Here is a 17,517-nt window from a genome sequence, read left to right on the forward strand (position 1 = left end):
AGACAATGTACTGTCCCTTGTTTTAAAAAAAAAAAACAAATAGCCTAAATCCAAAGACATCTCTCAGCCTTGCTGCTTTCCTAGTAATCTGATCCACTATCTCTCACCAGCCTCTCCTTGTTTAATTCTCCTCTTCAAACTCCTCCAAAGAATTCTCCCTGTAGCTTGATTTAGATTCAAAGAAACTTCAGTTTGAATAGATTCAAACTTTTTATGATACTCTATAAGAGTTTACACAAGCTGGTACCTGCCAGTCATGTCAATCTGATCATACTCTCCTGACCACTCCTGAAGTTCCTGAAACATGGCTTCTTTCTGCATCACGACCTTTGCACTTGCTGTTGGTTTTACTGGGAATACACTTCCTTAGCTGTTTTATGGCTGACATTATGATTCAGAGTTCAGCCCAAATGACATATCCTGAAATAAGCCTTCTTTGGCCATCCTTGAAAACTATGGATTTTTTTTTAAATCTCAAATCATATTATTAATTTATTAGTTCACTAGTATACTTTCAGAATTCCCAACTCAAAAAAAAAAAAAAAAAAAAAAGCCTCATTAAGGCAGAGACCTGCATTTCTTGTTTACTAATATTTCCCCAAAGTCTAGAACGGTGCCTGGCACAAAATGAATTCTCTGGGAATATTTGTTAAACAAAATAAAATTAATGATGCAGACAAGGAAGTGAGCACTGGGAGTGTAGATCTCCCAGCCATCCTAAATCTCAATGATTGTGTCTGATTCTGAATCCCAGTTGCTTTTTTGAGCAGGCAAAAGCGATAGAAATGTCAGGTAGCATGCAGGGCTGGAGGACGGGTCAATGTCTTTATAGGCTTGGGATTCTATGGTGCATGTAATCAAAACCAATGCCACATTGATCATGCTTTTCCCCAGAGAGCCAGGACTGTCCAATGCAACAAGGTAACTTGAGAAATCTATCGATCCCCCATTTTTGTCTTGTGGTACAAATGACAAGGATCACTGGAGATCCGTATTCTGTTCCCCGGGACTGGGGAACTTGCATTTGTATTTCCCACAGTCTGGCAACCTGCTCTGCTGGGACTGCCTGCCCACTCTTTATTCTTGTTCCAGTGTCTCAGTCTGTGCGAGCTATTTTCCCAGCTTCTTCCAATTCTCAGAAAGGTCTCCTCCTCCCCCCTGCTCCCAGCACGCGAAGCCCGCTGTCCTCTCAAGCAGTGCAGTCTGACACACGCTCATTGGCCCACAGCCTGTGGAGGGGCGGGGCTTCTGTCTCAGGGGCTCTTCAAAAAGGCTCACAGTGAGAGCAGCCCAAACTGGAGGCTGAAGCACTCACTCTCTCCCAGCCTTCTTCACGGAGCCTGTGCCTCTGAACTGCTTCCTCTTCCCTGTCTGGCTCAGCTGGGGATTGAGCCACCTACCAGGGGACTCTGGGGTCTGGGATTTAATGTCAGTGATGGAAAAACTTAAAAATGCTTCCTGGATCCACCAGCAGGAACTGGAAGATCCACTCAAGAAGTACTTGAACAGCACCGAGGACTACCTGGCCTACCTGTGCGGGCCTCCCCGCAGCCACCTCTTCCTCCCGGTGTCTGTGGTGTATGCTCTGATTTTTGTGGTGGGGGTGGTGGGCAATCTTCTGGTGTGCTTGGTGATTCTCCGGCACCAGACAATGAAGACACCCACCAATTACTACCTGTTCAGCTTGGCTGTGTCTGACCTCCTGGTCCTGCTCCTGGGAATGCCCCTGGAAGTCTACGAGATGTGGCGCAACTACCCCTTCCTATTCGGGCCTGTGGGCTGCTACTTTAAGACCGCCCTCTTTGAGACCGTGTGTTTCGCCTCCATCCTCAGCGTGACTACGGTCAGCGTGGAGCGCTATGTGGCCATCCTCCACCCCTTCCGTGCTAAGCTGGAGAGCACCCGCCGGAGGGCCCTCAGGATCCTGGGCATCGTCTGGGGCTTCTCCCTCATCTTCTCTCTGCCCAACACCAGCATCCATGGCATCAAGCTCCACTATTTCCCCAATGGGACCTCGGTTCCTGGCTCTGCCACCTGTACAGTCATCAAGCCCATGTGGATCTACAATTTCATCATCCAGGTCACCTCCTTCCTCTTCTACGTCCTCCCCATGACGCTCATCAGTGTCCTCTACTACCTGATGGGGCTCAGGGTGAGTAGCCAGGATAACTGTCAGGGCAGCTTTGTTCATTTTCACTGCCTCAAAGTTCAGAGAAAAACTTAACAATTTGAGAACATCAGAATCGGAAGGGAGCATGGAGGAAAATAGGATGAGTTCAGATGGAAAATAAAAAGTTAAAAAATATATGCCCAAAAAACACAACTACATGTCATTTCCTTTAGCTTATCTTGCATTATTCTTTCCTCTAGACTTTTTTTTTTCTCATACCTTAGTGGTTCTAAGAATCAGCTCAAAAACTTACTACGGGTCCCAATATGCACACTTTACCCATGGGAAAATCTGCTTTAGGAGGTCTGACAAGGAGCCTCACTTTAAATTAACACATTAGGTCATCTGGGCTTGGTGGACACACTTTGAAGCACCCTTCCACACTTTACTGTCTCTTTCCTGTCCCCACATCTAATGCTTATGTGGACATTTTCCTCTGTACCAACTTGATCTCAGTAAGATACAAACTATCCCTATTTTATAGTCCAAGAGAGACATACTTTTAAAAGTCAAATACTTTCTTGTGGCTTCTTTATGCTTGTAATCAAATTAAAATTATATATATGCATATAAATATACACATACATATAAATAAATATTGATTTATATATCATGAGCTGAGTGATATCAGCTTGGTCTCCCCTTGAGCAAGTGGGGATTGACAGGGAGGTCAATAGACACATGAGATAGAACAGAAGAAAGTTAAGAGATCTCTGGGATTAAGATAATGCTGCACTTGGTTTGCAACATATCTTAAAACTAGAAGTTACCTTCCTATGCTCATGTTGGTAAAGTGGTGTCCTTTTGTAAATCTTTATTTTCTCTGGCACTAAATTATCTGGGAGAAATCATATTTGACAAGGGAAGAAATGAGTCTGTAAAATTCCTAGTATATCCTGTGCCAAGTTCATAGAGGTACAAGTCTTAACTGTGACACCTCTACACTCATGTAAGAGGGTAGCTTGTGTAGCAGTTTTAAAGCCATTTAGACTCCCAGGTCTTCAGCTGACATAGAAATTGCCTTTAGGCAAGCCACATAGTTCTCCTGGAGTGACATCTCCATTCATAAAATGGAAAAGCCACATCAGATCATGTCTAAGGCTCCTTCTAGCTTTAAAGGTCTGTGATTCTTTTTAAAGAGAGAAAAATAAAACTGTGAGGGGAACAAAACGTGAATTACAAATGAAAGGAGAAATAAAAAGCATTCACTCACAAAATGTGCTTCAAGAGGGCTTTGACAGTATACATTATGTAATAATCAGGGTCCTCCCATCTCAGTCCATCTCTGAGAAAGGACACTCAAAACTGAGTGTCCCATAGGGCAACCTTTGGAGTACCTATTTTCCCTAAGATGACTATCAAGGTCTAAGGAAGAAGAACAAATTTTAAGTGTCACAGACATCTGAGCACTGGAGTATATCTAAACATGCAGAGAGCTGTGCTACTTTTCCCTTGAGTTCTGGCATTTATTCATATGTTACCCCAAAAGCAGTTCAAAGCCATGTCTGTGAATGCCTTTTGCATCAATTTTATTAGGAAGAAGAGACGACACACATTACCAAGTATCATAAGTCCCGTGAGAAATCCACACCCAAAACTAATAAATATCATCTCGCCCAACACCAAACAATCACTTATCTTGGCTCCATTTGGGGAAAATATTTAAATTCGAATAGGAAACATTGCCGGTTACATTTTTGTTTTTGTTACATTTTTGTTTCACTGTCATGAATCTACAGCTAGGTTGCATCAGGAGCTGAGTGACAGCTCAGAAAGAGGTTAGAAACCAGCTAAGTTTGCTTACTCTGAGTAATGCAACTTAATGACATCTTATTCTCAGAAAAGATGAGGCATTATCCAGGGTACTAGAGGATACCAGGAAATCTATAAAAGTCATTCCTACAGTAATTTAAACACCTGTAGACTGGAAGCTTGGAAAGTCAGCCATATTCTGTGGCAATGGTTTGAGGGATTTTATACTTTTTGCTTGAAATGTCCCTGCTGCCCACCACTACAACTCCATTGTCTTTCTTAACTCTCAGTTATCCTCTAAGTCATACTTAGTCACACTTCCTTAAAAAAGCTCTCCAGATCCCCTAGTTATATCAGGTCCCTATTGTAGTTGCTCATGGCTTTTAGTAATTTTCCTTCATTACAATTTATAATTCCATACTTGTAGAATTCCTTAATTAACTTATTTCTCCCAGGAGCTCAGTGAGTGCATGAGGACTAAATGACTTCTCTCTTACTAGACTTTTAACTTCTGTACCTTTAAAAGGAAAGACTTCTAAACATTTGTCTCAAACAGCATTTTTTTGATCTCTGAGATTTAAAGAGACCCAAGCAATCCTAAAGATAGTTAAGTTATTGACCCTCTTGGCAAGTTTAAAGGTGTAAACAACTCTGGATGCCCTAGCCTCCCAGAGGCAGCAAGCCCAAAACTGACGACATCACAGGCCCAGGGAGGAAGAGGGGAGCCTTGTGGGCTCAGATTAAGCACTCAGCAATGACCCGTCATTCCAGGGATTGATCCTCCACAGAGCTCTCTCCAGGGGCACATGTTATAGGTACAGAAGGCAGACAATGCCAAGGCAAGTCCCTTCCCACCTAGGAGAAGGTATGCTGATCTCATCCTTGTGTTTCCTACAAGCCACTTTAGTGTTAGCACTGAGAGGATGCAGGTATGGACTGCAGCAGAATCCAACCATGCCAAACAGGGTTGTGCTCATATATACACAGATGACAGATGTGCTCATACACAGACACACACTCACCAGTCAATGTTTGGTAAATAGATTTTGTTAAGATTACAGAAATATACACAAAATCTATTCTACCTTGTTATTCTGAAGCCACATCTCCAGAAAGTATACATGGGGCCATGTGTTTGAATGCTTTCAATCACTATAAACAACTAATCAGGATAAAATGCCAACCTGAAGGATAATTGAGTCCATGAACCGCCCTCCACTTGGACACTCTATAGTTGGAGGGGGTGGGGCAGGAAAGCTCTGGAACATCTTATTACAGTGACCACAACTTTTTTTATTCCTCTTTTTGCTGAGCTTTGAAATAAAACTTTGGAGTAAAGCAGAAATCGTTAATGATTATAAAGAATATCTACTTTGTTAAACTTCTACAAGGAAATGAATTATTCAATAATAAAGTAGCATTTAATATTGGTTAGACAAATTGTTTGGATTCTATTCTGTCAACCACATCAATTCTGTTGGAACGATGAACGACATGCATAAAAATTTGTTTTTTCACTTTTCCTCCAATTAGTTAGCTTTGTCATTATAGCCTAAGGAAGATGCAAAGTAAGTAGCAATTAAGCGGCACGTGATTTTTCTTTCACTGAAAACTACACTTGTATGGGAGGCCTGTTCAGGGAAAAAAAAAAAAAAAACTGTTTTGACTATTTTCTTGATGTTTGATTTAAGGAAATTATCCCTTGGGGTGAACGTATTTCCACTGAGACTTGTTAAAGCCAAGCAAGAAGTGACTAATAGATCTCAACATCCTTTCATTATTCTTAATTATGGACTGAAATTAAGTAATGAAAGAAGCATATCTCATAATAAGTAATTTTCAAGGGCAGGAAATAATTAAAACCCTTCAGTAGATTTGACTGACCATGTACTGATAAAGTGTACGGGCTGGTGTGTGGCTCCCCTTGCTCATGTTTTCCTCCTCAGTGCATCTGGCTGCTGCTTTGTATCAGGAAAGCATTATTTTTTTTTGAGCAAGTAGTAGCAAGATAGAGAGGATTTTAAGAAGGAAGTCAGTAATCCACTTCATTCTAATGTAAATAAGTAACTCCACTCAAAATAAATTCAGTTTTCATTGCATCCCATGTGTGGACTTGGAACAGCCACCTGAATCACAATAACAGCCATTAGGTGTCACTTTGCTAAGCATCACATGCCAGGCACTGAGATACACACTCTGCCAGCCTTATTTTACTACTGTATTAAAAACATCCCATCCCACCACCTTCCGTTTCCTCTTTATTCCTAAATTGCTGCACCTGCAACTCTCTTGTTTCTTTTCAAGTTCTAGGTAGACTCCAAAGGGCTCAGTCCCTTATTTTATGAAAACATAGGCACATGCATAGAGCCCCAGCAAAGTCAAAGACACATGGCCACACCTATTAGCCATATAGGCAGATGCTCAGGCCCAAGCGTCCTGAGAGCTACCCAACTTCCAGCAGCTGATACATTTGTTAGGGAGACAGACTATCGATTTGTTGAACCTTAGAGGCAATTTTTAATGATCCACTATTCCAGGTCTTATCTCATTTTAAATACTTCTTCTAAAATATTCCTTTGAAAAGCTTTCTAGCTCGGGAAGCTCATTGCTTCTTAGAGCAGTGTGTTCCTTTGTCACACATAATCACACTAACTTCTAATTTACCTTGAATTTCAATCTATCTTGTTGGAAGTCAGACTGATCCTGATATAAGAAGGGCTAAAGGGCACCCTTAGTAGAGAGAAAGGAAATAAATACTAGTATTGGACTATATAGAATAATTTGAAATTTTCTTCCTCACGATGGCCCTTATTCAACCAGCCAGGACTGCCTTATTACTGGGAGGGAACCCTCTACACAGTCCGGCAAAACACCAAGGAGCCAGAGATCTAAAAAGTCCAGATGTGGCACTGGCTCCTGGCAAAGACAAATCCAGTAAAACACACAACGTCAAAAACCTGGTTTGTTTCTCTTTCTTTTCTCTTCTTTCTATGGCATTGATTTTAATCTTAAACTCCATGTGGCGGTCCACTGGTTGCTCCAGGCTCTCTTTTCAATGTGGGAAAAAAAGGTAACTGTTATAATCCCAGACCTCACATTCAGAGACGAAGGGCTCCCTCTGGCAGTCCCCATAAAAAGAAATTGAATTCCCTTCCCCAGAAGTGCAAGCCAACATCTGAAATCTCATTGCCTCCAATTTTCAAGTCATCATGACTGTAGGATAGGAGGTCTGATTGAATAAGTAATTTTAGGACAATACCAGGGTCATTCCCAGCCAAACTAATGACTAGGCATAGGCAAGGAGTAAATTGCCTAGGAGAAAGCTAGGGTATTATTAGTAAGAGAAAAAGGAAATAAATGCCAACCAACAGGCAGATGTATACTGTACTAACCTCCAGATATCTGATGGTCATTTATCATGGATCCTTAAAATTTCATTTGTCCGATTGGACATCCCAACAAACCAAGGTAGATATAAATTAGAAAGAAAAATATTTAACAACTAGATAAATTATAAAGACATTCAATGCCAGGGGAATTTAGAGGAAGAAGAGGACAATGGACTAAGGTTACCAGGAATAGACGGGATTTGAACTAATCCAGCAAGTATGCGTGCACAGGCAGTGTTGAAAATTTCAGAGGTTTCAGAGTCTAAATAGATGAGTATATTTTAACATCAATTCAGGAAGGCATGCATTTTTATCAGTAATGTCAGTAAAATAGCATTTTCCAAATTGTGCATGTGAAGATGGAACAAGGGACTTCACTAAAGAGAGTTTGGGGAAGGTGTTTAGTCAAAGAAATATTATTTCCCTTTGGCTGGGACCTGGGACGGGATAGGAGATGTGGATATGGAAAGTGGGGAGGGATGGTACCCCATCTCCCTTGAGAACCCTAATGCCTGTTAGCATATCAAGGACTCTGAGAAGACCCACAATGGAACCTATAACCTTCATAAAGCAGGAAGAGTGCTTGCGCTTGTTTTCTACTGCCTGGCTGCCACCTGCAGAGGAACTTCACTCTAATAGATATCTAACAATTGTTGAATGAATAAATGGCTGAATGAATGAGTGAATGAAAGAGCCTAGATTATATATTTTTTTTAACTTCAGAATCTAACACTTTCCACAAAACACCTATAAACGTACTACATATCTAGGATTCTTGCATATCAAAAATGCTTGTAGGGGAAATTTGTCCTTAACCATCTATCCAGTTGAGTGAGGAGACTTGGATTCAATTCCTGTTATATTATTTAGAGAAAAATCTCAAACTTACTGTTAAATATTTAGCATATTCTTATATTTTTCTAAGTCCTGGGAGTATATATAATGTTTTATAATCCATTTCATTTTTGTCTTTTGGGCTGCGCTTTTTGTTTGTTTATTTGTTTATTTATTTTGGGTGGTGGTGGGGTTTTTTGTTTGTTTGTTTGTTTGTCTTCAAAATGAGTATTCGAGTTATACATCTCAGCTCTTCAAAGGAGGAAAATAAAAATGCTTCCCTTTCTTAACATCTCTTTCCATCTCTCCTTCAGCTGAAGAAAGATGAATCCCTTGAGGCGGATGAAGTGACTGCTAATATCCACAGACCTTCCAGAAAATCAGTGACCAAGATGCTGTGTAAGTCCCACTTTGTTTTTGTGCTTTGTTTTCTTTTGTTTGCAAAAGCAAAGGATTTGCATTTGGTTCTTAGGAAGCACTGCTGGCTTCAGGCTCAAAACTGCCCTGAACTATAACAGCAGGTCAAACTTTCTTGGATCACTCAAGCTTCTGGGACACATCTGGATGTTTTCCTTTTGGTTCTGAACCTTCAGAAGGACATGCTAAATCACCTTGATGGCAACACACTCCACGTGATCCGTGGTAAATTGCATCCTCTCTTGAGCCTTTGAGCATCATTTCCCGCCTCTGCAAAATTGGTTGGTGTTTCTACTGTTTGTGTTAATGAGTTTCACTATACACATGATAAAAGCTCTAGACTCTACTTCAAAAAGTGTACTAATGAGCATACACACAAAATGTTTTATAATCTATTTCAAGGTATGATGAACCCCCTGATGCCCATGCATGAACTCCTTAGGATCTTTTAATTCCAAATTAAGAACATTGGGCCAGGAGCACCTCCAAGTAGTCATCCCACCTATGATATTCTATAACTTTGTGTCTGACCATGTACTCTTTTGTGTAGCTAAAAATTTTAAAAATCATACTCTTAAAAGAATGTTATAAAAATATATAATTCATTACTAGTCTACAAGAATTACTGAAAAGGGAGAGATTTATCATATACTTTCCGAATCAAAACTCAAGATTAGAAAGAAGTAATTCCTCAGGGCCAATACCCATATAAGGCACTCAAGGTAACTGGCATTCAAATAACTGAAAAGTCACTGATATTGACCTTTTGATTCTGATAATCCTGTCCTGGGGAATCTTTTTGCTCCTAATATAAGCTCTTGATTTTTTTTTTCTTTTTTGCTGTTAAGAGTCCTATAGTCTTCATTATCTCTTTGATCATAATCTATTCACTCACTAATGTGTAAAGTTCACTCACATTAAAGTCACAGTGAGGTATTTACCTTGGGAGAGGGTTCATTTTATCAAGTAATAAATTTGTATCTAGTGGGGAGACAGAAACAAGTAGATTGAGGACTTTTACTTGGGGGATAAGGCTCAGGAGCTTCCATATCCCTGAAACCACAGCAAGGCAGATGACTTACTCTGAATGGGTTTTTTGACAGCAAGAAATACCTAGACTATTTACTATGACAACTTTAAAAGTGCTCACAAGTACAGAGCACTGTAAAATGAATGCCATGAGCCACCACTCAGCTCTAGAAATTACCAACTCCTAGCTAACGTGGTCTCATCTATACTCTGATCTCTCCCCCAGTCCCTGTTAGATTACTTAGAGACAAATCCCAAGCAGCATGTCTCAGCAAAGAAAATATATTCCCTAACTTCATAAGAGAAAAAAATATGCATATTCATCTTTGTGAAGTTAAAACACCCCAAAGAGAAACTATAGTTGTGCCAATCTCTGTCTGGAGGGTTGAAAATAAGAAATTGGGAGGATTCTGTGCTCTAGCAATTTATAATACGGATTCATATCCTTCATATCAAAAGATGCTTGTAAAGTGATATTACACTTGGGATTGTTCAATCTTCCTCCCTCTCCTCCCTGAACACATCACTGGATTTTTAATGATCAAATTCAGAGAACCTTCTAATTATTTCTAGAGTAACAAGATGAATCCATATATACTTTTAAGTTTGTTATTACTCCATGGATTTAAAAGAACACCAACTGCTTAGGCACAATAATTTATTTATGTAACACATTTATATGACTACAATCGTCTACCTACAGCATACTTTATATTTCACAATAAAATGCTTTTGAAACTTTGAAATAAATTCAGAACTATTTTAAATATTCTAAAGGGAAACTCACATTATATAAGAAATCTTCTCTGGGTGTTTAGAAAGCAGATCCTAGATTCGATACAATTCATTCTTACGTTTGAACATTCTGCGTTGGGGATCCTTGGGATCTAGATTGCCTGTAACCATGATAGCTTAGCCAGGGTGGAAGGAAAGACTGCCAGAGGAATGGATGACTTGGTGAGCAACCTGCACCTATCCTTGCCTACACTGCCGTTTGCTCTCCCATTCATCATCTTTTTCCAGTTGTTTTGGTCTTAGTATTTGCCATCTGCTGGACCCCGTTCCACATTGATCGCCTCTTCTTCAGCTTCGTGGAGGAGTGGACTGAGTCCTTGGCTGCAGTGTTCAACCTCATCCATGTGGTGTCAGGTAAAGGCTTAGCTGGTCTACAGGCAGTCTTGCTTAGCTGCGGAAACAGAACAAAATATCATGGGGTTGTGCCCTCCTAGAGTGAAGACGCTTGCTTTCAATGTTATGCGAAGATCAATTAGACTTACTGCTGGTCCAAAAGAAACAGCATTCTGTTGTCAGGGCTGCCTTGTGGAGTAGCTGGACTCTAAGTGTGAGGATTGCAGCAGGAAAATAGGGGTGCTTTCTTTTGTTTCCCCTCCAGGGGCCATGGGATTGATTTTGGTCTTATTTAGTAGATGCTTTGACCCTATCATCTCCTATGGCCTCATGAAAACCGCCAAAGGATATTCCTGGGCATCAAGATCTGATTTTAGGCTACTGTAACTCTCCTTGTCAAGGATACCTCAGAATATGAGAGAAATCATGGTGGAAAGTCACTAAGAGCACCTGGCTTGTCACCCCAATTCCACATTTAATAAATGCTAAAGAGGGCTGGAGTCACAAGCTGCCTTCATGCCAAAGTATCTTGCCTGTCAAATGGCAACAGCATCTGCTCTCGACACCAGGGGCAGCAAATCAGTGAGTATTACAGAGCTTTTAAGCTGTCAATGCGACCTTTCTGAAATCATCACAGATTGTTAAGTGAATATTATCATAAACCATTTTCTTGTCAAAGAAACACTCTCACAGGAAGAAGTACCTCGTCCAAAGGCATTAGCTGGCCGATTGTGCACATAGGGCTAAGCCCCAGTTGTTGAATTTCAAACTCAGGTTCTTCCCACTAAAACATAGTGCAGAATTGCCACCAAGGACCTTCCTGCTCAGGCAGTGCAGCTGATGGCCTTAGGCTCTCCCCACTTCTGCCCCCTCCCCTCTGCGAGTCACTGGCTGATTCCATGGGGTCTTCTGATTATCTAACACGTAGCAGCATAGATACATGAGATGAGCTCCAGATGTGCACAGAACTAAAACAGTAGCATAACATGTACCCTGAGGAACGTTTGCATTATTTCCTTTGTCGCCCCTGTTTTGTATTCAGCAGGCTGCGAACAGCTTATACCTGGGCATTAGTAGCTTCATGTTTTCCCATTTACAAATTAGCCAGGGCAAAACTGCAAAAAATATTTACAGCTCTTTGCCTATCCTTGTGGTAAATATGAGGAGAATGGGAGTGTCTAAGTAAACTGGAAAACATGGCAAGTCAACGTGAGACTTCACCAGTTGACTAGTCACCATTTAAAATTTCTAAACTGTGGCTTCCCTGATTACATTATCCTGTCAAGGTACCATCTCCTCCTCTGCCACAAAGCAAACATGATGAAGTCTAAACTGCTTAATGGTACAGAAAAAAAAAAAACTGACTAGTATTTTCATCCTAAATATATATCATTTCCATTAGTAGACTATACTCTGATCAAATTAGTTAGTAGAGAGTATTAACCAAGATTCCTGCACAATATAACCATTCCCAACTCTTTACATTTTGTCTGTCAAGCCTTCTTCCCTCAGAACCCACACAACCCATCTTCAGTTATCTCCCAGTCATTTTAAGGTCTGGCTACCAGTTAATCAGGTCCCACCTATATGTTCATGAGCACCACAGTCCTTGGGTTTATGCCATTATATGAATTTCCATAGTTTGACAGTATCTCGTATCTTGCTCTTAGCAGATATTGTATGGAATTGCTGTATTGTTAATTATTGAGTTTAGCGCAGATCTTGCCACTACAATGCTATCCTAAGTCTCAGAAACACTTTTTTTTTTTTTAAAGAGAGACAGAAAGAGAGAAGAGAGAGAGAGAATTTTTTAATATTTATTTTTCAGTTTTCGGTGGACACAACATCTTTATTTTATTTTTATGTGGTGCTGAGGATCGAACCCAGCACCCCGCGGATGCCAGGCGAGCTCGCTACCGCTTGAGCCACATCCCCAGCTCTCTCAGAAACTCTTAATTCATTACTTTAGAATGTACCTTGAAGTTCCTAGAATGCAGTAAGGGTTCAATCACTTTTTCTTTCTTGAATGAACAAATAGCAAACAGCAATGGTCTCTGTCATAATTCTCCCTGCACATCCCGTGCACATGATACATGGTACTCTCACTGCCTAAATTATGTTAATGAAGATAAGCAGGAACATGTTGCCCATGGTAGCTATGGGTGGTTGTGTAGTCTCAGCCCTTCTGTGGATGGAATCTCAACTAGAGTCTCACAATAATGTAAGGAAATGGATTAGGCTAGAATTTTTATTTCCCATTTTACAAAAGTAGGGGGAAATTGACGTATCAGTGTTTGTCTAAATTTATGGATCAAGACAAGGCCAGAATAGGAAATTAGTTCCTCTCATTTCCAGCCTTAGACCCATTTTGGCCTTGGAGAAATAAAAGGGAGCATGGTAACAAGGAAGAGAGTATAAACAAAAAAATGCCAATGTACAAGGCATCTCATGGAGAAAAAAGTGACAAAACACAATTATTCAATAATGCGGAAGAGCCATCAAGGGAAAAGGAAAGGTAGAGAAGAGATGTGGGAGAATATTTCTTCCAAAAGCTTTTTAGCATGATGAGGAATCTCAGCAGGGACTATGCCTTGACTGATTTTTTTTCTATTCCTCCATCACTTATGGTTTCGAATTATAGATTTAAGCAAAGTTCCAGTGAGGAAAAAGAAATCTCCTTCCTCTGATACCTAAACATTTTTCATTAATGCTATGGGAACATTTTTTCTTTAATTAAACAAGTAGGGATCAAAGGAAGTTTCCAGATTGATCAGAGATCCTGTACCAGCCTACGTGTTTCCAAGACTCTTTAATCTTTCTGTGTTTGATTCCTAAGTCACAAATGATAGATCTGTTCAGAGCATTTTGTATTCTCAATTAAAGCCTTGCATTTGTCATTGCTTCCAAAAGAGGCCACACCAGGGATTCCAGGCTTCTGTTAAATATTTATGCTTCACCCTTTCGTGTCTCCTGTTCAGTTTCTCCTTGACACGTTTATTTTAATCCCCCGTAATCCAGGGGTCTTCTTCTATCTGAGCTCAGCAGTCAACCCAATTATCTACAACCTACTGTCTCGCCGCTTCCGGGCAGCATTTCGGAACGTCATCTCTCCTTCCTGCAAAAGGTGGCCCTCCCAGGATCACTCACAGGGACCACCTGCCCAGAGGAACATCTTCCTGACAGAATGCCACCTTGTGGAGCTGACAGAAGACACAGGTCCCCAGCCTCCCTGTCAGTCACCCATCTGCAACTCTCAGGTCTCCACAGCCTTCTGCCCTCAACGGCCACCATGAAGAGAACTCTCAGAGGAGCCATCTTTGATTTTTTTGAGTTGGATTTCTTCATGCCTCAGCACTGCAGGGAGGGACATTCTGAAATCTATACCTTCTTATGTGACATTAGGGAGATAAAATGGCTCTTAAAACTCATGTATCTATTTCCAGTTATTTTTTTTAACAAATGTGAAAACACAGATATAAGTCTAAAATAAAACAGATGCCAAAATTCCTGATTTTTAGTTATCTTTATAGTACCCCAAGTGGCTCATGCCCCTTCTCTAATTCATGAAGACAACATACATGGCAAAGCATGACTATACTTGTAACCAATGGCAACTGGAAGCCCCAGATGGAAGACATATCATTTCATAATCTTTGAGTTGAGAAGCCCATAACAGTGTCCCTTCACGGTGATCTATTTATCCCCCTGCCCCATGCGGGGCGATTATAACATGATTCCATAGAGTGCTGAAACCTTTCCATTTAAGAGTTCCCGGATGACATGGGAATGTCCTTAGAGCTACTAGTTGTGGCACCCCAGTCTCCAAGTCATTATCCTTCCACTCCTAATTGAGAATAGGATCAGATAGAAGTTCAACTTTGAGAAGAACAGAATGGGAGGAGGGAGAAAGCTGTATGGCAGGTGGAAAAAGACTGAAATTACACTAAACCAAATCCTGGTCATTTTCAAAATTTGATCCAAGTTTGTATTTCTAATGTCTTATTTCACGTATAGTCAGAGGTAGGATATATTATCTTGGAACAAAAACAAGTTAAATGGCAAATACTGGTCTCCAATTCACGAGTCTTACCTACTCAATCCTTTATCATCCACATAATGCTCTGCACATATAATATGGGCAAAATGTGCTTCCCAAACTCACCTTCCGCTATACCACCATGAGTACTCCATTTAAACTGGATCATTTGCTCTTCTTATGCAACTATAGTAGTTTTCCCTACCTGAACATCTTTGCATGTAGAATGACTTCTTTGTCTACTGCCTATTCTTCAGTGTTCATCTCAATATGGTACCTCCTCCACAAGACTGTGTTTAATTTACTCAAATAGATGTGGCATCTGAAGGTGATTTTTGGTTTTTATTTATTTATTTATTTATTTATTTGGTCAATTTATCTCTCTTAAGCTTTTTCTACACTTCTGCTTTGTATTACAATGATTTATTGCTTTGCCAGAGTATAAATTTGTCAAAGGCATGAAGTATCTTGTGTTCATTTTTTTCTGTAACTAGAACCCTGGAAATGTCTCTGTTGCAACGGTAGATGTTCAATAAATATGTGGTAAAGTGAATTGGCTTCACATTCCAGTCATTTAGTCTCTGAATTTTCTACAAATTGGATGAATAATCTCATTGATAAATGGGAGTAGTGGTGTCTGACTTCATCATTTACTAACTTAATAGTGATAGTCAAAGTGATTCAGCATTAAAAATTTCTTTTTGCTAATTAGAACCCAGCCTTAATAAATTAGAATTCCCCAGTGATGGTTTACATTGGTGAACATAATTATCTGGTCATTTGATGATTAAGATGAAAACCAAATTTCAGAAATGGGAGGACAAGTGAGTTTCCTTCCTCCCTTTTACAGTGGAAACATTCTGAAAGAACCTAGTAGGGTCATTATCCTTAACATCAATGACCAAGACTAAAAGGACTTTGCCATCAGTGCATGGATAGAAAAATAAATAACACTCAAGCTGAAGCTAGTAATTTGGTTTCTGGACCAAAATTTGGGGAGTTATTAGTTTGTTTTCTCCTCACCTTTTCCTCTTAAACATTTACATTGGGAAATTGTCATTTGCTCATTAACTCTTTCATTCAACAGTCTTCACTTAGTGACCACCAGGTGACATGCAAAATTGATGGATTCTGAATCTTCTGGCCTTGGAAGTTTACATCGAGTAGACAAGATCATCACTTTGGAAAACCTTACTCAGTTTTTTAAGTCTAGTTGTGAAGTGTGCTAGGAGGCAAATACTGTACTTGGGACTGCATTTAAAAGGGGTCTGACCTAGACAGGGTATTGTAAAGTTTAATCAAGCCTAGTTTGACCTATTCAAGAGGAACTCAGTTTCAAAAGGAAAAAAAGTTATCCACATACATACATACACATGTGTACATGTAGCTATATAAGAAGCATATATTTCAAAATGAAAATTGACAGGTCATAATCCTAGAGTTATACAACATTTTACACAAAATTAGAAGAAAGTAAAAAACATGTTTTTAAAAAAATTGTTTAATGTTATTTTTATATTGGTTTTATTTTTAAAATATATGACAGCAGAATGCATCACAATTATTATTACACATATAGAACAATTTTTCATCCCTCTATTTGCATATAAGGTATGTTGACCCCAATTCATGTCTTAATACATGTACTTTGGATAATGATGTCTATCACATTCAACCATCCTTGCTAATCCCCTGCCACCTCCCTTTCCCTCCCACCCCTCTTCCCTACCTAGAATTCATCTGTTCCTCCCATGTTCCCCCTCCCTATTCCACTATGAATCAGCCTCCTTATTTCAGAGAAAACATTCAGCATTTGTTTTGGGGGGGATTGGCTAACTTCATGTAGCATTATCTTCTCCAACACCATCCATTTACTTGCAAATGCCATGATTTTATTCTCTTTTATTGCTGAGTAAAATTCCATTGTGTATATATGCCATATTTTTTTATCCATTCATCCACTGAAGGGCATCTAGGTTTGTTCCACAATTTAGCTATTGTGAATTGTGCTGCTATAAACATTGATGTGGCTGTGTCCCTATAATATGCTGTTTTTAAGTCCTTTGGGAATAGTCCAAGGAGAGGAATAGATGGGTCAAATGGTGGTTCCATTCCCATATTTCCAAGGAATCTTTCCATATTGCCTGCACCAATTTGCAGTCCCACCAGCAATATAAGAGTGTACCTTTTCCCCCACATCCTCACCAACACTTATTGTTATTTGTCTTCATAATAGCTGCCATTCTGACTGGAGTGAGATGGTATCTTAGAGCAGTTTTGATTTGCATTTCTCTGATTGCTAGAGATGATGAACATTTTTTCATATATTTATTGATTGGTTGAATATCCTCTTCTGAGAAGCATCTGCTCATGTCCTAGGCCCATTTATTGATTGGGTTATTTGTTTAATGTTATTAATGATTGACCTCATGATCTTTTCATGAACTCCTTCTGATCTCTGAATTTTAGACTAGTGACAGAAGAAACAAGATAGTGAACATGATTAATAAAACACTGGTAATCCAACTCTTCTGCAATGAGATGCTGATTTTCGAGCTCTTCAGTTATCTACAAACTTAGTCAACTGAAGCAATGACATTCACAATGTTGCTTGCCAAATTAATCATTCCTACTTGCAGAAATAGCACAGACTTTAACCCAGGACCCACCCATGAAAAAATGACAGGAAGCCAAAGAATACATTGATATTTTATTCAAAATTCTTAATGTGTGCTTTTCTCCCCTTGAAGAGAAGGTCTACA

At 39.7% G+C, this 17,517-nt stretch overlaps 1 protein-coding gene across 1 annotated transcript; it reads left to right on the forward strand.

The window, feature by feature from the left end:
• The first annotated feature begins 1,426 nt into the window (after nt 1-1,426).
• LOC143399029 (neuromedin-U receptor 2-like) lies at nt 1,427-14,012 on the forward strand. Its single transcript, XM_076855744.1, has 4 exons — nt 1,427-2,152; nt 8,460-8,544; nt 10,615-10,740; nt 13,738-14,012. The coding sequence occupies exons 1-4, from the start codon at nt 1,427-1,429 to the stop codon at nt 14,010-14,012; spliced, it is 1,212 nt and encodes a 403-aa protein (XP_076711859.1).
• Nucleotides 14,013-17,517: the final 3,505 nt, after the last annotated feature.

Source organism: Callospermophilus lateralis, chromosome 5 (genome assembly GCF_048772815.1).
Source record: "Callospermophilus lateralis isolate mCalLat2 chromosome 5, mCalLat2.hap1, whole genome shotgun sequence".
In the NCBI taxonomy this organism is placed as follows: domain Eukaryota; kingdom Metazoa; phylum Chordata; class Mammalia; order Rodentia; family Sciuridae; genus Callospermophilus; species Callospermophilus lateralis.